The following is a 24,569-nucleotide window of genomic DNA, read 5'->3' on the forward strand; positions in this document are numbered from 1 at the left end:
ATAGTCGTTACGGGCTGTACATTTTCACCGGGGGGGCCTCTTCTCCGCGCTTCGGGCCCGGACTAGTGACGTTGCCTTGACGGGGGGGGGGGGGGGGGGGGTGAGTACGAAGGCCACAGTGGATGATGACGAAGGCCGCAGTGGTCTTCAACCTGCGGACCTCCAGAGGTTACAAAACTACAACACCCAGCATGCCCGGGCAGCCGATGGCTGTCCGGGCATGCTGGGAGTTGTAGTTTTCCAACATCTGGAGGTCCGCAGGTTGAAGACCACTGATGAAGGGATTGACAGGCGGTGATGATGAAGGGGGGGTGATGACGAAGGTCTGGATGATTACATGGGGGGATGATGTATTTCCCACCCTAGGCTTATAGTCTGATGAAGGGATTGACAGGCTGAGAGTTCACTCGAGTATAAGCCGAGGGGGACGTTTTCAGCACGAAAAATCGTGCTGAAAAAACTCGGCTTATACTCGAGTATATACGGTACCTTTTCATAAATCTGGAAGTAGATAATGTAACTTTTTTTTTATTGTACTTCTTATTGTTGTAGGTTCCAGACAGATCACCGAACATCTGCTAACTGGAAGGAAACCCATGAACGAGTCAGAAGTATAGTAAGGACAAACAGTGCCCGGCAGAAGCTACATTTTGTGAGTTTTTGGATATTGAGTTACCCTATTTTTTGCACTATAAGACGCACCTGACCATAAGACGCACCTAGGTTTTAGAGGAGGAGAACAAGAAAAAAAAATATTCTGAACCAAATGGGTACTAAAATATTAAGACCCCCTTGTAAACAGCAGGACCCCCTTGTGGCCAGCAGGACCCCCCTTGTAGTTGCTTACAGGTACCGCTGCCCTGTTCTTCCGTCCGCATAATGGAGTCTATGGAGGAGTAAGTGACACACACGTCACTCTGCTTCCTCCGTAGCGTTACGCTGGGCGCAGGGGAGTGACGCGTGTGTCACATGCTCCTCCATAAGACTCCATTATGCAGACAGGAGAACGGGACAGCGGCATGGCAGGTAAGCTTACCTCTTCAGCAGCCTCCCCCTTGCAGCCTTCCCTGCATTTTGGCACACACACATTCGCTCCATAAGACGCACAGACATTTCCTTCCCACTTTTGGGGGAGAAAAAGTGTGTCTTATGGAGTGAAAAATACAGTATTTAATAAATCAGACTTAGACAGTGTTTGTTTTTAAGCCACAAAACCCTAAAATATACATAGAGGGAGTTTAAAGAAGCACTCCATGTTTTGCACAAATTATGCACACTCACCATCCATCACTAGTCATACAATACAATTTTTTTTTTCCATCTCTGCTGCATTCATGCATTTTATTACTGTAACTGAGCCATGTGATCACCAGCCTGACTCAAAGTTACTGTGCTTAATTTGTGAGAGAAAGTGGTCGGTCCTGGGTCAGCTGACTTCCTGTAAACTACAGGATGACATATTCACCTACCAGATACCCTTTTGCTATCCCCCAAACCCCTTCCCATCCAGATCTGTATACTGCTGCTGCTATTTTTATGGGATCAAGATAAATAGTAGTAATACACCTCCCCTTCAGCTCTATCTGTATACTACTGCTATCTCTATGGGATCCGGATATATAGAACACTGCTCAAAAAAATAAAGGGAACACTTAAACAACACAATGTAACTCCAAGTCAATCCCACTTCTGTGAAATCCCACTGTCCACTCAGGAAGAACACTGATTGACAATCAATTTCACATGATGTTGTGCAAATGGAACAGACAACAGGTGGAAATTATAAGCAATCAGCAAGACCCCCCCCCCCCCCAATAAAGGAGTGGTTCTACAGGGGGTTACCACAGACCACTTCTAAGTTTCTATGTTTCCTGGCTGATGTTTTGGTCACTTTTTGAATGCTGGCAGTGCTTTTACTCTAGTGGTAGCATGAGACAGAGTCTACAACCCACACAAGTGGCTCAGGTAGTGCAGCTTATCCAGGATGGCACATCAATGCGAGCTGTGGCAAGAAGGTTTGCTGTGTCTGTCAGCGTAGTGTCCAGAGCATGGAGGCGCTACCAGGAGACAGGCCAGTACATCAGGAGGTGTGGAGGAGGCCTTAGGAGGGCAACAACCTAGCAGCAGAACCGCTACCTCTGCCTTTGTGCAAGGAGGAGCAGGAGAAGCACTGCCAGAGCCCTGCAAAAGGACCTCCAGCAGGCAACAAATGTGATGTGTCCACTCAAACGGTCAGAAACAGACTCCATGACGGTGGTATAAGGGTCCGACGTCCACAGGTGGGGGTTGTGCTTACAGCCCAACACCGTGCAGGACGTTAGGCATTTGCCAGAGAACACCAAGATTGGCAAATTCGCCAGTGGCGCCCTGTGCTCTTCACAGATGATAGATTCACACTGAGCACATGTGACAGACGCGACAGAGTCTGGAGACGCTGTGGAGAACATTCTGCTGCCTGCAACATCCTCCAGCATGACCGGTTTGGCGGTGGGTCAGTAATGGTGTGGGGTGGCATTTCTTTGGGGGGCCGCACAGCCCTCCATGTGCTTGCCAGAGGTAGCCTGACTGCCATTAGATACCGAGATGAGATCCTCAGACCCCTTGTGTGTGTCAGCAGTTCGTACAAGAGGAAGGCATTGATGCTATGGACTGGCCCGCCCGTTCCCCAGACCTGAATCCGATTGAGCACATCTGGGACATCATGTCTCGCTCCATCCACCAACAGACTCCATGCACCACAGACTGTCCAGGAGTTGGCGGATGCTTTAGTCCAGGTCTGGGAGCACATCCCTCAGGAGACCATCCACCACCTCATCAGGAGCATGCCCAGGCGTTGTAGGGAGGTCATACGGGCACGTGGAGGCCACACACACTACTGAGCCTCATTGTGACTTGTTTTAAGGACATTACATCAAAGTTGGATCAGCCTGTAGTGTAGTTTTCCACTTTGATTTTGAGTGTGAATCCATATCCAGACCTCCATGGGTTGATAAATTTTATTTCCATTGATAATTTTTGTGTTATTTTGTTGTCTGCACTACATGTTATCAACTATGTAAAGACGAATGTATTTCATACGATTAGTTCATTCATTCAAATCCAGGATGTGTTATCTTAGTGTTCCCTTTATTTTTTTTGAGCAGTGTAGTTATACACCTCCCTTGAGCCTGTTCACAAATTGCATTTTTGCTGTGATTGTCCTAACATTGTGGCAAAAATGGGGTCAAATTACAGTAAAAACTTTTTTCCCCAGGAGTTTAGAAAAACGCTACAAAAACTGGCAAAATGCAGTTGAAATGTGTGAACACAGCCTAAAGTCTTCAACTTCATAAAACACCTCCACTGAAATTAGTTCCCCTCATGGCAATATTTTTGTAGAAAACACACTTCGAATAAGAGAGATCAAAACGGCGCAGAATATGACTCGATCTCAACCCACTTATTAGTTTAATAAGTTCACCTGGGTGATCTCAAGCACTAGCAGCTTAATTAATGACCAGGTGCACTGATCAAACACCACACCCTCAGCCAGAGGATGCATCGCAGAACTACTTGGAAGTGCAAACCAACATGGGGCCTATCTTATACCTGCTATATCAGCCTAAACAGGTAAGCACAAGGCATACACAAGAACCTCTACATTCTTCTCTAATAATAGCCTGTGCTGCGCTATAATAGCAAAAAAATAAAAAAATATTATTTTGTATAACAGTCTGATAATCCCGAATTTTTGATATTTCAGAATTTATTGTACAATGATAGTATTTGGGGAGGGATGGGGTCAGTAACCCAGCGTAGACGCTATAAAGTTTTGCAGAAAGATGTGGCCTAGCTGAGCGAGCGCGGTAATTACAGCTAACCAGTACAAATGATGGGATGTCTAACAAGAAGGTATTAGTGGGAGCGCTCGCTGAGCTTTGAAATTTGATTCTGATGTTGAGTTTTACAAATGTTCGGCTGCCGTGGGAGTTTAAAGGCATGAGCGGTGAATGGCAAGCACCAGCGATTCCAAGGCCTCCGCAGATTCGCTCAAATTTATAACCCACAGGAATTTTCTTTTCTTCTCTCAATTCCGTAACATTTAATTAAAAATATTCATCAGTTTGTGGCTCATTACTTCACATTTCTGCTTCTTATTTTTTTATTATTTTTTTTTCTCTGACTTTATATCACTCTATGGAAATCTGAGCGTGTGTCAAGGACGAGGAACATTTTTGCCATGATACGGTTTTAGATGAAATACACAACCTTAATGGGTGACGGACATCTTAGAATATTCTATCTGAGCACACGTAGAGCTGCATTAATATGAATTTATTAAAAAAAACTTTGATAGTAAAATGATGTTAGAAATGGACACAAAATGGCTGCCGTGTAACCCATAGTGCAAAATAGGCAGTGGCACAAAATGGATGCCGTGTAACCCATAGTGCAAAATAGGCAGTGGCACAAAATGGATGCCGTGTAATCTGTAGCACAGAGAGACTGACATGACAGAGAGACTAAATGGTTGCCATATAAAGCAGTGTGCAATATGGATTTCTTGTAATCTGTGAAATAAAATGGCTGTTGTGTGTTGCTGGGTGCAAAATGGATGCCACGTAATGCATAGCACAAAATGGCTAACATGTATTGCGAAAAAGAAAGGTGCCACATAATCTTTAGTGTAAAACGACTGCTAGTCGCTGTAGGGTAGGAAAGGCCATATTATTCAAAGCACAATATGGCTACTATGTAGTGTAGGGTGCAAAATGACTGCCGGGTAATCCTTCGCACAAAATGAGCACAATAATGCAGTGGACAAAATGGCTACTGCACAATCCAGTATTTCCCAACCAGTGTGCCTCGTCTGTTGCAAAACTACAACTCCCATCATGCCCAGACAGCCTTTGGCTGTCCGGGCATGCTGGGAGTTATAGTTTTGCAACAGCTGAGGCAGGCTGGTTGGGAAACACTGGAAAATATCTGCTAGGTAATGTATGGTACAAAATGGCTGCCATGTAATCAGTATCACAAAATGGCTGACATGTTACGAACAGCATAAAATGGCCGCTGGATAATGGAATGTTCAAATTGGTTGCTATGTTATGCATAGCACAAAGTGGCTGTAATGTTATGCGGAGCACCAAATAGCTGCTGTGATATCCCTCACACAAAATGGCTGCCTTGTAGTGCAGAACACAAAATGTTTGCCATAGCACAAGTTCGGTTGCGGTGTCGCCCATAAGCCTAGTTTGCTGCCTTGCACTGCAAAGTGCTAATCGGATGCTATGTCATGTAGTGCCCATAAAGACCACTGTGTTATCCAGAGCCCAAAATGGCTGCCATTTAATGTAAAGCTTGTCAAAACATTTATCGGCCTGTCTTAAAGTAAGATTCACTTTGTTGCCCATAGCAACCGCTCACAGCTCTGCTTTCATTTTACCAGAGCAATATGAGAAATGAAAGCCGAGCTGTGATTGGTTGCTATGGGCAACAAACAATCTTACTATAAGATGGCTTAATGTTTAGGTGCGAGCTTCGCTGAAAGGCTTCATTCACTTCTTCGTAATTAGAAGTTAATGGCATGTGACAGGTCGTTCGTATCACAGCGCCGATTACTGTCACTGCTACTGTTTCTCCATCCTGTTGGTAATCTGCATTAAAAAAAATATATAAAAATAATTGTCAGCACATCCAATACAACATCATAAATAAACAGGTGCACGTCGCCATGGCTGCCACACAAATATAGACACGTGAAAATTACCACAGTGCACTGCAAGCCCTAAGATATATATATATATATATATATATATATATATATATATATATAATGTGTGTGTGTGTGTGTATATATCCACTATGTATGTGTGTATGATCCAGCATATCTTCAAAATGGCTTGAGATATTCCGATGAAATTTGGTACACACATTGACCCTGATTTACTAAAAGTGGAGTGTAGTTTTCTTTGTGGGTTGTAATTCCCTACAATTTTTTTTCCACAGTATTTAACCCCTTAAGGGACTCAGGGTTTTCTCGTTTTCGCACATTAATTTTTTCCTCCTTAACTTTTGAAAAATCGTAACCCTTTCAATTTTGCACCTAAAATTCCATATTAGGCTTATGTTTTGCACCACCAATTCTACTTTGCAGTACCAAACAATCCACGACAAAACGGAAAAAAAATTAATTGTGAGACAAAATTGAAGAAAGAATGCCATTTTATAACTTTTGGGGGCTTCCGTTTCTACGCAGTACATTTTTCGGTAAAAATGACACCTTCTCTTTATTCTGTTGGTCCATACGATTAAAATGATACCCTAGTTATATCGGTTTGATTTTGTCGTACTTCTGGAAAAAATCATAAGTACATGCACGAAAATTAATACGTTTAAAATTGTCATCTTTTGACCCCTATAACTTTTTTATTTTTCCGCGTACGGGGGGATTTGAGGACTCATTTATTGCACCGTGACCTGAAATTTTTATCCGTACCATTTTTGTATTGATCGGACTTTTTGATCGCTTTTTATTCATTTGTTCATGATATAAAAAGGGAGCAAAAATACACAATTTTGGAATTTTTTTGCACGTACGCCATTGACCGTGTGGTTTGATTAATGAAATATTTTTATAGTTAGGACATTTCCGCACCAGGCGTTATACCACATATGTTTATTTTTATTTACACTTTTATTTTTTTTCTAAATGGGAAAAGTGGGGTGATTCTTACTTTTATTAGGGAAGGGGTTAAATGATCTTTATTAACTTTTTTTTTCCACACTTTTTTTTTTTTTTGCAATGTTATAGCCTCCTCTAGGGGCTAGAACACTGCACACACTGATCTTCTACACAGATCACTGCCATGCATTAACATGGCAATAATCAGTGTTATCGGCGGTCGATTGCTCAAGCCTGGATTTCAGACTTGGAGCAGTCAATCGCCGAACGGACACGTCGGAGGCAGGTAACGACCCTCTGCTCACGTTCTAGCTGATCGGGACATCCCGATTTCACTGTGATGGTCCTGATCAGCCCGACTGTTCTACCGGGAGTGTATTTTTTTTGCTTTAGATGCGGTATTCAACTTTGAACACCACGTCTAAAGGGTTAATAGCGCACGGCACAACAATCAGTTTTCCCTACATTTTGCTTTTTTTTACACATGATCTGATCTGTCGGGTTCTCAAATCCACTACATTTTCTGTGGAAACCTTAGTAAATATGTTGGGTTTTTATGAAAATGCTGAGGACACGCCCACTTTTTTTGTGACCACGCCCCTTTTTCAGGTTTTCTCAGTAAAATGGAGAGAGTTAGTCGTTTTTTGGGTTTTATTGTTTTTAGAATCTGGTGCGCAACACAACAAAACATGTCAGGTTTACAATAGTAAATCAGGGCTATTACTTATATGTCAACTTAGAATATAGTATCAACCCTAACCCACCTTCTTAGGTGGGTGAGTTTTTTGTCTGAAGTCCCATGCAAGTCTATGGGGCTTCCTGTACATCTGATGGCGTTATGGGCTGCAGAGATTGCCCTTATCTTTTAAACATCCTGCAGTACCAGGCACAGCCACACTAGTATGTACGGCGCTGTGCCCCTATAAACAGTAAAGGGTATACAGCACTTGCTGAATTGTCATAGCCTATATATTCTGCTGACCAAGGGGGTCCTAAGGATAGGCCATGAATATTTTAAATCTTGAAACACTCTTTTTTTTAAATTTATCTGATGATCCATTAAGTCTAAACTGCAAATAAGTGCACAAAGAAAACCTTGGCCAACTTTTATCGAATCCTGAGAAATATTCATACTCTCTCTTTATTTTAATAGGATAAGAATGTGTCATGGAAGGATCCAGAATACAGCGACACAATGAATGAAGAGTCACACCGTACCAGAGAGCAGGACAGGTGAGGGGGCACTGGGTGCCAGCAGATGCTGGTCAAGATTTTATATGGTCAGGAGAGGCAACAAGTGCGCAGACCTCTGGCAAAGAGAGGAGGATACGACTACAGCAGGGAAAGGGTTATACTAAAGTATATATGGATGGCTAGGGTCTGCTGCTTTTTGATACCTCACTGCTATAGCTCTAAGAGGAATGTCACAAGCAGGGGTGTCCTTTCTAAGACATATGTATTCTCTAATAGGGTATGTAGACAAGGACTGTCTGGTTCTGACAACCTCTTTAATGGTGTGGGGCTTTTTTTTGGACCAGAAAGTCTTCTGCAGGCTCTAGTACTTAAAGTAAGGCTATTTTTCCAAATATAAAAATTATATCTAAAAACTTCTTAAATTTTTACTATTTTGGGACAAATTTTGCATAAAGCAATAGTACAAGTAAATATAAAAACTTTGGGATATATTGTATCAGGGAAAATGCCTCTTTCTACCTATAGTGCTCCTTCCCCTATGATAATATTCACTCTAAAAAAAAAAAAAAAACTATCTAAAAGTGTGTTTGGAGATTGATCACCTCACTGAGGGATTGTTACATGCTTCCCAAGTCTATAAAGAGAGAAGGGAGGTGGAGGAGTTAGCTACAGAGTGAGATGTAAAGGCAGAGAGATGCGCAGAAAAAAGCTGCATCGTCTAGTGAGTGTTATATTTGTCCCTAGTGCTGGATTCACAGATTATACTGCTAAGGACCGCTCTATAAAGTCCTCAGTGCTGCCTCTAAGGCTGTTCTGTAGAGATATAGGGGAGCAGGATCTTCTTTGTGTGCAGTGTTTACACCCAATAGCTGAGAGGCAACTAAAAATGAGAGCTGGAGCCTGAAGAAGGGAAATCAGTTACAAAATACTGTATACAATAATGTTACTCCTCATGCACATACACAGGGCAAATTATCCTAAATTGTTACCTGAAAGTGTGTGTACACATTGAAATGAAGATGCACAATTGGGTAAATTTTTTCTATCATTCTCATACTACAGTATGTCTGCCTGTTCCCTACAGATGAACTCTATTGATGAGTCTGTACAGGAAATCGGTGGGAGTAGAAAAGCTGGATCAGTGATGATCAGCCAATCAGATGGCTTCTAATAGAAAATGGTTGTCGTCATTAGACAACCTCATTAAAGGGATTATCCAGGAATAGGAAAACAGAGCTAATTTCTTTCAAAAACGGCTCCCCTTCTGTCTCCAGGTTGGGTGTGGTGTTACAACTTTGCTCCATTCACTTCAATGAGCTGAGGTGCAGAGCACCCCCCCCCCACCCCCCACCCCCCACCCCAGGTGTATTTTTTCCATATCACACTAGGTTTTCTATTTTCCTCCTCTTTCAGTCATTCATTATTGCATCTCTGGAGTTAATAACTAGACTTGGCGGTAACCCTGTACCTGCCTGTTCCCTCTGAGCTATAGCTGTGCTGTGAGATGGGGCATGTGTGCCGCTGTGTCCCCTCTTTATCTAGTCAGTCCGCCTGTGGGCACACTTTTCGTGTAATGGGACAGTACATTAAGAGTCCTCGGAGAGCTGTTCCCGCCCGTACAGTCTATTTAGGTACCAGCTCCTTTTAATTAAATCCACTAGTACTAAAAAATATATTATATTACCGGGGGCTTGATAATACGAAGCCGTGCTCAGGAAGCACATGGAGAAATTATTTGCCTGCAGGTCTAACTTCGAGGGAACTTGGAAGAGGTCCTAAGCAAACCATTTTGGCTTCTAAAGATGCGTCACAATCTCAAATAGGCTGAATATAACCTGCATAATGCAAGATAAGGGATTGTCTCATGTTTCATGAAATAAATGCATAGAAGATAAGGTTTTTTTTTTGTTCATATAAATAAGAGTGACTGGTTACATTGAAAATACAGTCCATTCTGCAAGCATTTTATAGAGCAGGAGAAGCTGAGAAGGTAATATATACAATACAGTACCATCTGTAGGTATCATGTTGTAGAGCAGGAGGAACTAAGCAGATTATATATACAATACAGTACAATCTCTAGGTATCAGGTTATAGGGCAGGAGGAGCTGAGCAAATTATATATACAATACAGTGCAATCTGCAGGTAACATGTTATAGAGCAGGAGGAGCTGAGCAGATGATATATACAATACAGTACCATCTGTAGGTATCATGTTATAGAGCAGGAGGAGCTGAGCAGATGATATATACAATACAGTACAATCTCTAGGTATCAGGTTATAGGGCAGGAGGAGCTGAGCAGATTATATATACAATACAGTACAATCTGCAGGTAACATGTTATAGAGCAGGAGGAGCTGAGCAGATGATATATACAATACAGTACAATCTGCAGGTATCATGTTATAGAGCAGAAGGAGCTGAGAACTTGATATATACAATACAGTACTATGCAGGTATTAGGTTATAGAGCAGGAGGAGCTGAGCAGATGATATATACAATTCAGTACAATCTGCAGATATCAGGTTATAGAGCAGGAGGAGCTGAGCAGATGATATATACAATACAGTACAATCTGCAGGTATCAGGTAATGGAGCAGGAGGAGCCGAGAAGATGCTTATTTAGTCTCTGGAGTTTTTTAAGCGAAACCATGCCCACATGTGGCAGCCAGTGTATGAATGATTTTGCTGTATGTTGTTGCAGCAATTGCTGGGACGTTAAGCTAGCCATAAGTGAGCCACTAAGGAGTGAGGAAAAGTAATAACCTTTCCTGCTCTGCAGATAACCCTTTCAATGGTCAGAAAAGTATCCATAAACTAATAGAGTGATGGGTGCATATAAAGCTTTATAATGTCATCTTGTCACCCTATCATTAGAATTTGGGCCTTTTATTACTGCCCCAAAGAGTATATATATATATATATATATATATATATATATATATATATATATATATTTATTTTATATCTGAATGATGAAGGAACGTGGAACTTTTCCAGAAGCAATTAGGGTTGGGTCAGTAGCTTGACATCCAGAACCCCATAACGCCTAGTATTATCTAGATGATGCAGATATTCATGAAACCTAGTACTTCGTTACTTTCTTTGCCCTCTTATTCCTCCTTTTGTTTAGTGTAGGTTATTTGGTTCTTACGGGGAAGAATTGGTGATGGCGGGAGGAGGTAATACATGTAGACCCACAAAATTTTCACCTAAGGCCACCAAGGACTTGAAATGAACTGTTCCAGTTTGGATAATGTTTCTTTTGTTTCTATAATTCATGAAATGATGCACATAATCTTTCCCACCTTTCCTTCACAGCCTCTCATTCCCCCAAGATAAATCTGTTCACCTGGACAATGGGGAGTTCTGGTGCAATAGGGCAGCCGCATACAAAGGAAAAAGTCATAGGATCATATTCGAGGAGAGCATGGAGAAAATCTACAAGAACATGTACAGGAATGCTACAAACCCAAATGCATATAGGAAATCACATCACTCCAAGGACCTTTTTTGATTTAAAGGAGCTGTCTACGGGGGTGGGGACACCGGAGCGCCTCTCTTTGGTCTGTGCACTTCCCCTTTAGACACTGTGCTAGACATAATACAATATATTAAAGGGGTTATCCAGGCAAAACCTTTTTTTATATATATCAACTGGCTCCGGAAAGTTAAACAAATTTGTAAATGACTTTTATAAAAAAATCTTAATACTTCCAATAGTTATTAGCTTCTGAAGTTTTCTGTCTAACTGCTCAATGATGATGTCACGTCCCGGGAGCTGTGCATGATGGGAGAATATCCCCATAGGAACTGCACAGCTCCCGGGACGTGAGTCATCAGAAAGCAGTAAGACAGAAAACAACAACTCAACTTCAGAAGCTAATAACTATTGGAAGGATTAAGATTTTTTAATAGAAGTAGTTTACAAATCTGTTTAACTTTCCGGAGCCAGTTGATATATAAAAAAAAGTTTGGGCCTGGAATGCCCCTCCTCCTTTAAGAGGACCAACACCATCTACAGTTAGTCTGTAGGATGTATTTAAAAAAAAAGGGTAGAAAAGATTCACAGACTACTACTTTGGGTTACAAAACTTAAAGGGGTACTCCGGCCCTAAGACATCTTATCCCTTATCCAAAGGATAGGGGATAAGATGTCTGACCATGGGGGTCCCGACGCTGGGGACCCCAGCAATCTTGCATTCGGCACCCACCTCTTTGAGCTGCATGCCATGTTGCCAGCTCACAATCTGCCAGGCGCCGACCACGGGGCCAGGGTATCGTGATGTCACGACTCCGCCCCCGTGTGACGTCGCCCCCCGCTATGCAAGTCTATGGGAGGGGGCGTGACGGCCGTCACGCCCCCTCCCATAGACTTGCATAGCAGGTACAGAGGGGTGACGTCACACGGGGGCGGAGTTGTGACGTCACGATACTCCGGCCCTGTAGTCGGCACCTGGCAGTTTCGGATAGGGGATAAGATGTCTTTGGGCCGGAGTACCCCTTTAACGCTTAATTATGCACAAACGAATGTAAACTCTTCATCTGTCTGCTGGTGCCTTTGTCTGACTTTCTCATGTACTGGCTAAGACCTTGAATTGTAATTGCAAGGTAGGTAGATCTTAAGGGAAATTCACTTTAATATGTGTCTGTCTTGTCTATGGGACATGTCAGAAGATGCCGTCAGTGGAGGTCCCTTCTGATTCCCAAATAGAAGGGCCCATGGTGCTCTGTAAAGCTCTTAAACTCCTTTTGCTCCATCGTTGGGACTCTGTCATAAAGCTCATAATGCCAGACTATCAAAATCAATAGTATGATATCCTGAACATCTCCCAACGTGTCTCTGGGACTTGTCAAAAAAAGTATTAAGGTGGATTTCCCCTTTTAATAGAAATTCCTCCGACCAAAGTAGGAAGATTACGATGCTTGGTTTGTCTTGACATAACGCATCTGATGGGCTTAAAGTGTACTTTTACCATAACTTTTTCATTGTCATTGAGAGATGTCTGACGAGGACATTGTTGGAGTTCCATGAGCTGAGACTTCTAAAATAAAGGGGCCACTTATTCAAGGCACCCTATATATGGATATCAGTGGGTCTGTATTTTATTTAACATGTCTTTGTCAGCCAAAAAAAAAAAACCTTTGACAAGTCACACAGAATTCAAAAGTTTTGATTGGTCAGGGTCTCAGTGCTGAAAACTAGTCAACATAGTGAATTAGAAATATTTATTACAGCTACACACAATTACACTTAAAGGGGTACCCTGGTGGAAAACATTTTTATTTTATTTTTTAAATCAACTGGTGCCAGAAAGTTAAACAGATTTGTAAATTACTTCTATTAAAAAATCTTTATCCTTCCAGTACTTATTAGCAGATGTACGCTACAGAGGAAATTCTTTTCTTTTTGAATTTCTTTTTTGTCTTGTCCACTGTCCAGAGCAGGAGAAACTCCTCATAGCAAACCTATGCTACTCTGGACCGTTCCTGACACGGACAGAGGTGTCATCAGAGAGCACTGTGGGTCAAGACAGAAAAAGAAATTCAAAAAGCAAAGGATTTCCTCTGTAGCATACAGCTGCTAATAAGTACTGGAAGGATAAAGATTTTTTTAATAGAAGTAATTTTCTAATCTGTTTAAAGGGGTTATCCAGGAAAAAATGTTTTTTATATATATCAACTGGTTCCAGAAAGTTATACAGATTTGTAAATTACTTCTATTAAAAAATATTCATCCTTTTAGTACTTATTAGCTGCTGAAGTTGAGTTGTTCTTTTCTGTCTAAGTGCTCTCTCTGATGACACGTATCTTGGGAACCGCCCAGTTTAGAAGCAAATCCCCATAGCAAACCTATTCTACTCTGTGCAGTCCCCGAGACAAGCAAAGATGTCAGCAGAGAGCACTGTTGCCAGACAGAAAACAACAACTCCACTTCAGCAGCTGATAATTATTGAAAGGATTAGGATTTTTTAATAGAAGTAATTTACAAATCTGTTTAACTTTCTGAGCCAGTTGATTAAAAAAAAAAAAAAAAAGTTTTTTTCCTGGAATACCGCTTTAATAGGTGACAAGCTGTTTCTGGAAAGCAACTATGATTTTCTAAAATTGTATACCACTTTTAACCCTTCTTTATCCTTTATGGTTTTTTTTTCATATGAGATATTGCCTATCAGTTATTTTTTTAGCACATAACAAGAAAAGTTAAAGTTAACATATTAATTTTTTTTACATTTAACTGAGCAAATGTTGATAGAATGTTGAGAACCTTTTTGAATATGTCATTCATTGACTGTTGATGTGAGTTACATGATGTGTCCTCTGTTCATTTACAGTTTATTTTATACATTTATACTGTACATCATCAGCCATGGTATATCAGTGCATAGCTTGGTCATACTGTCATCTAAGCTTCCACAATGAACTGCTTCCTTGTATGAAGAAAACAGTAGAATTTTGAATTTAAAGGAGCATTGTAGTGAAAAAAAATGTATGCCCTATGCAAAGGATAGGGGATAAGTTATAGATCCCAGCGGTCGGACCCCCCGCGATCTCCTGTACGGGGCCCTGGCAGTCTGCTGGATGGGGGCACAAGTTTTTTTTTTTCACAACACTACTCATTTAAATGGTGACTCTCATAAAAACAAATTTTTGCTATTGCACTCCTTATGGTAAATAAAATTTTTTTGTAATATACTATGTTTAAAAAAAAAATTAAGTTTTCTATGTTTTATTTGTGCTTAAAAAAGCTCAAGAGCACATTTTCCCCCCATCTCATACACAGACTTTGGACCGAAGTCCAAACACAGGAAGTGCAGCCTGGAGTGCTGAGGGATGTGTGTCCAAACAACAGCATATGGCAGTTAAGTGTGGGAGGAGCTATGATTGGATGAGGCTGGACACACCCCCTCAGCACTCCAGGCTGCACTTTCTGTGTTTGAGCTTCAGTCCAAAGTCTCTGTATAAGATGGGGGGAAATGTGCTCTTGAGCTTTTTTTTTAAGCACAAATAAAACATAGAAAACTTCTTTTTTTTAAACAAAGTATATTAGAAATATTTTTTTCTTTACCATAAGGAGTGCAATAGCAAAAATGTGTTTTAATGAGAGTGACCATTTAAGTCTTTGAGTCTTTGTTGCCCATACGGAATGAAATCTATACGATGTTTGGTAAACTGTTTCATAAATCCCCCACCCCCCTTAATGGGACTAATGGGTCAAAACTGTCTAGCTGTGCCTTGTTGTGGATAACGACCAATTGGAACAAAGCTTTCATTTTTCCCAGAGCAGTTTCAGAAATGCTCAGCTTGTTACAGTGTGTAAATGTAACCAATGCTTAAAGGGTTACTCTGTTTGCAATCTCTGTGCACAGACACAGCGTTATGTTCAGAACATTGGGTTTGGGCGGCCATAGTCGTGATGTCACGCTATACCCCCTTGTGACGTCACACCACGCCCCCTCCATTGATGTCACGCCCCCTGCCATAGACATGAATGGAAGGGAGCATGACGTGACGTCACGGCTGCCCGAACCCAGAGTTCTGAACATAATGTTCAGAACGCTGGGTCCCTGCGGCCGGACCCCCTCGATCAGACATCTTATCCCCTATTCTTTGGAAAGGGTATAAGATGTCTAGACACAAAGTACCCCTTTAAGGATAGTCTTAAAGTTCTATGTGGATGTAAAACTACAAAACCTTAAAAGAGTAGTCTCCTCTCTATGTCACCAATACATTGTCGCCTTTGAGTCATATCGGTAAATGGAAGGAAGCTCACATTCTGTGCCTTTCAAAGTTGCACTCTCAGGAACAGACAGGTGTCTCAAATCTCTGACCTATTACTTGTGGTACATGTTTTATATTTTTATACTTTATTAATAAATCTTCACAACTCAAAAAGTTTCCATTCATTTACAGAGATATTTAGTTTCACTTTTTCTTCAAACAAATTGAGTCAGATTTACTATTGCATATGTACCAGAATGCCGGCCTAATGTGCGGCAAAAAAGACTTACACCATATTTATGTGTTTTGGGAACTTTTTCTTGTTTCTGTTATCTTTCTTAAAATACATGGGGGGATTTATCAACAGGTGTAGAACCTTTTTTAGTGTAGAAAAGTAGCAGAAATGTCTCTTGCACAAAATTTGCACAACTTTTTTTCACGGTTTTTCACGCTGGAGTGGATGCAGATTTATGAAGTGCAACTTTTTATCGCACAGCCCTCCATTTGTCGCAAATGTACACCACCCCAGACTTGGCTTCCGACAGCTATTAAAGGTTATAGCCAGATTAGATAATATCCTTTAAACAAATGTAGAAAGACTTCCAGCTCCGAGATTCACAAAATTTTCCAAAATGTTTATGAACAATATCTTGTAAAAACGCATCACTGGTAGAATGTCCTGCACAATCATGGCTAGGTAAAGGTTCCCAAACGGGACTAATACAGTGGGTATCCACATACAAGAGCATCCATACCCCTCTCTCTGTGTTGCTGAACGTGCCATGAGATAGGGGATCCTGCCACATCTGCGGCCGGTAGAATGTCTGTATGTTCTCCCGGCTGCAGATGTGGCAGGAAGATCTACCCGTGATGTGTTTTTACTAGATGTTTGAGACAAAGTTTGAGAATTTTACAAATCTTGGATCTGCCAGTCTTTCTGTATTTGTGTTCTACATGCCCCCGGATCCAGGGTTGTCTTCGCGTAATCTACAGGAAACCACAATGATTATAAAGACAATGCTGGACCTTTTCTTTGTTTAAAATATTCTTGAACGCTTAACCCCAATGTTAATCCGGTGGCATTGTACCTGTGTAAATCTCCCAGCAACGTCATAGCCTAAGATTTGACTGCTGCAAAAGCGATCAGGACATCATGTATGGGACTTCCGACAAATCGGTATCCTGATCCCTTTACAGGAGGTTTAAACAGGTATCCTGCAGACCAACATCGGAGTTACTCTTTGAACCCTACCTCTCAGGTGGTATATTGCAGAAAATATTCCAGTCATTGCTCTTCCTTACCTTAAGGGGTTATCCACCATAAGGTGATTTAGTATGTATCTGCCAGACAGTAATGGACATGCTTAGGAAGGATCTGCGCTTGTCTTGGGGCTAAATGGCTATGTTGTGAGATTACCATAACACTGTGGCTAGATTTTTGTGGACTGGCTATTTCCTGTTGGAGTTTGTTCCCTTAAACTACAACTCCCATGATTCCTTGTTTGTAAGTGTAAGGCCACTTTTCTCCCTCTCACACATCAGCCACCCCACTCATAGAAACACACCCGTGATCCCTTCAATGCAATAGACCAGTGTTTTCTGACCAGGGTGCCTCCAGCTTTTGCAAGAACAGAATGATCTTCCTCCCACCCAGTGGTTGCTCCACCCATTGAAGCAAAGACAGGCTTCATCTGATTAACTGACTAGTGATGTAATGTCTCGGGCCGCACTGTAACCTGGGAAAACATAAGACAACGCTCATTTTGTATGCTGTTAAAAATAAACCTTGGGGTAAAAATCACAGAAGAATTGCGAGACCCCCATGAAACGCAGGTACAGACACTGTATTATTTTAACTATACTAACTTTACAGCCCCTGTAGCATAGTCAAAAAAAAAAAAAATCTGGAATACCCCTTTAACCCAAAAGCCACCTTCTTAAAGGGGTACTCCGGCGCTTAGACATCTTATCCCCTATACAAAGGATAGTGATCTTGCACGCAGCACCCCAGTTAAAATCAGTCCCCGGAGCATGCGGCAAGTGACGGCAAGCCTCCGCCCCTCAATGCAAGCCTATGGAAGGGGGTGTGACAGCTGGTCAGCATACCAGAAAATTGAGCTTTAGCCGTTGTCCCATAGCTTGGTGGTTGTAACTGTGTTTTAGCACAATAGGGTAATTTTGGATGCAAATACATTGTAAAATATGGTATTTGGCCCGAACATGGTTTATATAAAAACCCTGTGTAATGTATTCATGGCATAAAAATGTGACCGAAAAAGGAATAAAGCTCCATTGTAGCACAGAATGCACCAGGCCTGTAAAACATCTGCCCTGTTGTTTAATGCACACTGCTTATATGACGCGTCAGTATGTGTAATGAATCTCCCCCTGGTCACAAGGTAAAACAAACACAAGAAAATAAAACGGTGACATCTGCTTTACCGCGTGATTCTCATTGAATATAATAAGAGAAACTAATGGGCACAAAAAAATTGTCCAACTGCAGAAAACTGTTCTAAATGTATCACGCGGTTCCATCTAAAATCTTGGCAGCGGAGTTGTTGAGTAACAAATCTGCATTAACCAGTACACGCAGTTAGTTACCATTCCGCGCTCATAGCCAGGTTTAGACAAATTCTTTCAGCCGAGAACTGCTGGGATAATTATAGTTTCAGGGAGCACAAATCAGCGCAGTAATAAGCCGTAATTGTTTGTTGCATCTTACTTTCCACCAACAAAACTGAAATTTCTGATGCAAATGTCTGGGTTACTTAGGGATAACATCTAGATTTGTTTCTTCTCCTCCAGATGGTAAAAATCGAAGAGAGAAATGTTTTCCTTTCAGACATTTCAGTTACATTTTGTTTATCAAAACATCTAAAACAATTAATAATTATCAGAGCAGTTTATATTACAGAACAGTCGGCTCTCCCGTTATCGTGATACTACAACTCCCGTCGTGCCCTGTTACCGTGCCACTGTGTTTGTGTCAGCTTGCAACATGAAATGATCAGTGGGGTCACTGTTTGCAAAACCGTGGGTCAGTATCTTGAGACACTACCACTAAGTTCCTGTTACGTTATGCGCTCCGGCCTAAAACGCTGGCCATGAGCGCATGGTCCTGTTACCTGGTGTTGGGGCTGGGATTCCCATCACGGGATGCGGCTGTATGTGAATCCCAGCCCGTCGCTCACCTGGTGCTTCTCCTGCCCCCACCTCTCTGTTCTGGCACGCGTGTCAGAGCTTAAGATTTAAAGGGCCGTTGCGCCCATTAGTGAAGTAACACCTGTGGCTCATTGATAAATTCCTTCACCTCCCAGACTTCCCTGCTAGATCTTTGTTGCCCTAGAGCCTTAGAGAAAGCATGCCTGAGTCTTGCCTTGCTGTGTATCATACTCTTGCTCTCTGACCTGACCTTGCTCCTTTGCCGCCTGCCTACTGACCATTTTCTATGTTCCTGACTACGCTACTGTGCCGTCTGCCCTGACCTCCTGCTATCCAGACCATGAGTTGCCTAATCCCGCCTGTGCCTCGAATCTCCTCAGCCACCTGTGTGGTCGAGCCGTGCCAGGGGTAGAGACCTGGGTGCCGCTTGCCGCAGCAAGTCCATCCCGCTTTGCGACAGGCTCTGGTGAAAACCAGCAGCACCTTAGACTCCACTCCCTGGTACGGTCCGTGTCATTTACCACACAGGTCCAGTGGATCCACTATCATCTGTGATCCAGTCTTCTGAAACGTGTTGCAGTTCCCCCGAGGGTCAGAGGAGAAAGCCAATAGCTCTCCAGCTGAAGAGAAGGTGAATTATTGTTGATTTGGAGGGTAGCAGCAAAGTGACTTCCTGTACTGGCGACCATAGTCCTAGAATGTTACTGAAGATTGCCCATTTAACTCCATCCTCAAATCTTTAGTTTCCCTCATAAGATAATTGGTGGGTGTCCATTGCAGGGGTGCAAGGCTGCCATCACTAAGGACCCCATTACTGGCCTGGTGTATTAGGGCCAGTGATCAGCTGTCACCTGTTTGGGTTATGTTGACCTTGTATAAAGTTTTGCCAATCATCTGCATATCTCCTTGTGTAATTCCTGATCACAAAAAAAGAAAGAAAAAAAAAAAGAGCAACACTATAATCGAATGCCGATCGAGATTGGTGCTCCTGTACAGATGGTTCAAGCCATCTAATAGGGCCCTAAGTTCGTAATAGGCCCTGCAGTTATTAAATGGGCACTCTCATTAAAGGGGTACTCCGGTGCTTACACATCTTATCCCCTATCCAAAGGATAGGGGATAAGATGCCTGATAGCGGGAGTCCCGCAGCTGGGGACGCCCGCGATCATGCACGCGGCACCCCGTTTGTAATCAGTCCCCGGAGCGAACCGCAGAGCCGGCGGCGTGTGACGTCACGCCCCCGCCTCCGTGTGATGTCACCCCTCAATGCAAGCCTACGGGAGGGGGGCGTGGCTGTAATCAGACCCTGAGCGAACATGCTCCGGGGACTGATTACAAACGGGGTGCCGCGTGCATGATTTTTGCTACTGCACTCCTTATGGTAAATAAAAAACATTTCTAATATTTCTAAGTAATGAGTCAGAACACACAGGGCGTAATGCATTGTGTAGCTACAAACTGGTCAAAATGTGCATGACAACTTCTGTCCAACACCAAAAGTGCCTACAATGTATGCAGTATGTATTCTAAGACAATATTGCCTGTCAGAGTAAGGGCCCTTTTACACAGGCCGATGGGGGGGCAGGAAACAAATGCTGATTTCACCCATCGGTGCTCATTTACTGAGCCTTCACAAGGTCTAAAAAGTTGTATGGTCAGACCTGATCGTTCTTGTGCCCATTTAAATTAATCATGATCAGCTGCACCAAGGATACCGATCAGGATGATTTTCATGGCTGCATATGAGCCATCAGCCAAGGAATGAACATTTGCTTATTTGTCTGCTGATCGCTGGTCTTTTTACATTGACCCATAATTTTCCTAGAACCAATAAACGGGCAATCTAAAAATGCGCTCTCATTAAAACAAATTTTTGCTTTTGCACTCCTTATGGTAAATTAATAATATTTCTAATATACTTTGTTTTAATAAAAATAAGTTTTCTATGTTTTATTTGTGCTTAAAAAAGCTCGAGCACATTTTCCCCCATCTCATACACAGACTTAGGACTGAAGCCCAAACACAGAAAGTGCAGCCTGGAGTGCTGAGGGGGGGGGGTCCAACCAACAGCGTGTGGCAGTTAAGTGTGGGAGGAGCTATGATTGGATGAGGCTGGACACCCCCCCCCCTCAGCACTCCAGGCTGCACTTTGTTTTTGGACTTCGGTCCTAAGTCTGTGTATGAGATGGAGGAAATTGTGCTCTTGAGCTTTTTTAAGCACAAATAAAACATGGAAAACTTCATTTTATTAAAACAAAGTATATTAGAAATATTATTAATTTACCATAAGGAGTGCAATAGCAAAAATTTGTTTTAATGAGAGTGCCCATTTAAGCCCTTTTAGACCCCCAGCTTATTGTTTCTAGGAACGCTCATTTCCAATTATCGGTCAAGGTAAAAAGACCAGCGATCAGCTGACAAATAAGCAAATGTTCATTCCTTGGCTGGTGCTCTGACCCAGTCATAAACCCTTTACAATTTGGACCTTGTCCAAGTAGCATTTTCCAACACATCAACTTTAAGAACTGACATAATTTTCTGTCCAGTATATCCTTCTCCTGACATGCGCCATTGTCACTAGATATTAAATCTTATTCACTTGACCTGTCAGTGATTTTAAGTTTTCAAATCAACTGATGCCAGAAAGTTATACAGATTTGTAAATTACTTTTATTAAAAAAAATCCTAATCCTTCCAGTACTTATCAGCTGCTGTATGCTCCACAGGACTTTGTGTAATTCTTTCCAGTCTGACCACAGTGCTCTCTGCTGCCACCTCTGTCAGTGTCAGAAAGAGGTTTACTATGGAGATTTTCTCCTGCTCCGGACAATTTCAAACACAGACAGAGGTGTCAGCAGAGAGCACGGTGGTCAGACTAGAAAGAACTACACAACTTCCTCTGGAGCATACAGCAGCTGATAAGTACTGGAAGGATTAAGATTTTTAAATCGAAGTCATTTACAAACCTGTTTAACTTTCTGACACCAGCTGATTTTAAGAAATAAAAAGTTTTCCACTGGAGTACCCCTTTAACCCCTTAAGGAAGGACCCACTTTTTACCCTAATTTTTTTTGACATGTGTCTCTTTAAATGGTGATAACTCTAGAACGCTTTTTCTGAGCAGAGCGATTCTGAGATTGTTTTCTCGTGACATTTTATACTTTATATAATTGGCGCATTTTTGTTGACACATGCAGCATTCTTTGTGAAAAACTCCAAAATATTGTGAAAAACGTGAAAATTCCTGACATTTTTTTAAATAATTTTTGTTATGGTGTTCACTGTGCGGTAAACATGTTATATTTATTCTGTGGGTCGGTGATAAAAAGTGTCATTTTTCAATATACAATATCATTGAATATATATATATATATTTATATATCAAAGTTATGGTAACCACATGTTGAAATAGCAACCTCAATCTATGACATTGCCATTCTATTTCAAGTACACATGTAGCTTGGGGAAGAACAAGCCCATATGTGGATGGTTGGTAATTTCCAATCAGATAACAATGTAGCCATGACATAATGTATACACCCACAAGGTAAATATATAAGTAGACAAATGATTAGATAGGATAAATACGCCCACATTTATAAAGGACACACCTTCAATCATGATGGACACACCCATCATTTTTCCAGAGAAAGCCAGGAGGGAACGGAGGAACGGAAGAGGGTCTCCAAGGAAGTCTTGTACAGCCCTCCAGCACAAGGAGGATGACAGCTGGAGGAAGCTAACAGAGGCGGCCATTTTGATGGATATTTCAAGATGGATCCACCATGCTGGATAAATTACTAAGGAAGAAATCTCAGCTGGTGAGACAAGCTTTATGGACATGCCTACATAACCCTCCTACATTATTTACTTATGCTAAGGACTGCCTGTACATGAAGATTTCTTGTTTTATGTACTGTGTCTGCCATGATGTCAAGAAGATTACAATACAATAAATGTATGTTCTTTTTTATACAACGAGCTCACTCTCTCCATGGTCAGACTGGTTATATTTTAGCGTTCCGTTATATTTAACAGTTGGTACGATTATGGTGATACCCATTTTATATAGCTTTTTATGTTCTTTTTCCTTTTCTGAGCAAAATTATTTTTTCCCCTTTTTTGTGTTATCATTTTCCGACAGCCATAACTTTTTTTATTTTTCGTCCGACGCCATTGAATGAGGGATTATTTTTGCGGGACAAGCTGTACTTTTTATTGGTATCATTTTTGCAATACATGCCACCTTTTAATCTTTTTTTTCCGCTATTTGCACCAAAAGTGGCAAATTGAGCGCTTTTTTTTTTTACGGCATTCACCGTGCGGAATGATTTACATTACACCTTTATAGTACACGTCATTACGGACGTGGCAATACCTAGTATGTATATGTTTGTGTTTGTTTCTTTAAGCTAATACAGGGCTTTTATTAGGAAAGGGGCATTTATTTAATTTTTTTTATCACTTTATACTTTTATTGAAGAACCTTTTTATAATTAATTTTTTTCTTTTTTACAGTTTATACTATGCTGCATAGCAACCAACAGTGACCCGCGATCGTATTGCGACATCGCAGTTGGTGAACAGGGGAAGCATCCTCCCCCTGTCAAACCATAGATGGCGTGATCAGGATTGATCACAGCATCTATGGGGTTAATGCTGCCGGAATCGGAACGATCGCAGCCCCGGCAGCTGCGGTGGGACCCTGGCTGTGATTGACAGCCAGGTCCCGCCGCCAATCTCCTGCAGCGCATCGCACAGAGTAGGAAATCGCTAGGACATAAGCTAACAAGCTAGCAACTTGGACATATGCATAAGTTCTAGGGCGGAAAGTGATTAAGTCTTCTAGTACTTATCAGCTGCTGTATGCTCTAGAGAAAGTTGTGTAGTTTTTTTTCCAGTCTCACCACAGTGCTCTCTGCTGACACCTCTGTCCATGGCAGGAACTGTCCTGAGCAGAGTAGGTTTGCTATGGGGATTTGCTCCTACTCTTTTTTTTTTTCATCCGGAGTTCCCCTTGAAGACAATAGCTGATTGTTGTACGGTTCTTTATGTGATAGCAAACCAAAAATTTATGTGATAGGTATTTATCTTGTTTATGACTAAACACTTGCTGACTCTCTGTGTACCGTATACACACGCCAGGGCCATATATTAGAATAAAAAGTTTTGCTATATCGCTGTCGGCTGTTGGGCCTCCGGTAATGCAAACTGCTTCCCGCCGCCCTAAATGTAATTCGGACAGAAATTGCTCTGGCCATCTTATTTGTAGTAAATCAAAGGCAGATTGTTTCATTGGGCAGCTCTGAAGTGAATCTCGTAAATTAAAGCGTCAGCCAGGGCCCGGGCAGAGGGGAGGCCATCAGTCTCAGAGGGTTTGCTGATGTTTTAACTAAGAGGACTGATATCGCTCGCCGGAGTTTACTGCTCGTTCCCGCCATTAGATTTTGCGACTCTCTTGCATTTCATAGGAAGCTTGGCTACCAAAATGTGTGTATGCTTCTTATTGGATCATTAATTATTGCTATGAATTGACGCTTCTGCTGTGTTCATGGAATACAGTGCATTTTTTAAAAATGTCCGACTACATTTTTCACATTTTGTTAGGTTGTGGTCTCGTGCTAAAGTAAAAGAAAAAAAAATCCCCCTTAAAAGGAAAGTTTTCACTTCCTTAAATGGGCACTGTCATTAAAATATTTTTTGCTATTGAACTCCTTATGGTAAATAAAAAATCTTTCTAATGTACTCTGTTTAATAGAAATGAAGTTTTCTATGTTTCATTTGTGTTAAAAAAAAAAAAAAAAAAAAAAGCTGCCACTA

General features: G+C 41.6%; 1 protein-coding gene across 4 annotated transcripts in view; it reads left to right on the forward strand.

The window, feature by feature from the left end:
- SPATA6 (spermatogenesis associated 6) overlaps nucleotides 1–11,532 on the forward strand; it is a 121,663-nt gene extending 110,131 nt beyond the window's left edge. For all 4 annotated transcript variants that reach the window (XM_056532465.1, XM_056532466.1, XM_056532462.1 and 1 more), the window contains 3 exons: nucleotides 553–652; nucleotides 7,818–7,897; nucleotides 11,184–11,532. In XM_056532465.1, coding sequence (XP_056388440.1) covers nucleotides 553–652; nucleotides 7,818–7,897; nucleotides 11,184–11,379 — 376 coding nt within the window. In that variant the 3' untranslated portion in view covers nucleotides 11,380–11,532. The remainder of the gene's footprint in view (nucleotides 1–552; nucleotides 653–7,817; nucleotides 7,898–11,183) is intronic.
- The last annotated feature ends 13,037 nt before the right edge of the window (nucleotides 11,533–24,569 follow it).

Source organism: Hyla sarda, chromosome 7, assembly GCF_029499605.1.
Source record: "Hyla sarda isolate aHylSar1 chromosome 7, aHylSar1.hap1, whole genome shotgun sequence".
Lineage (NCBI taxonomy): Eukaryota > Metazoa > Chordata > Amphibia > Anura > Hylidae > Hyla > Hyla sarda.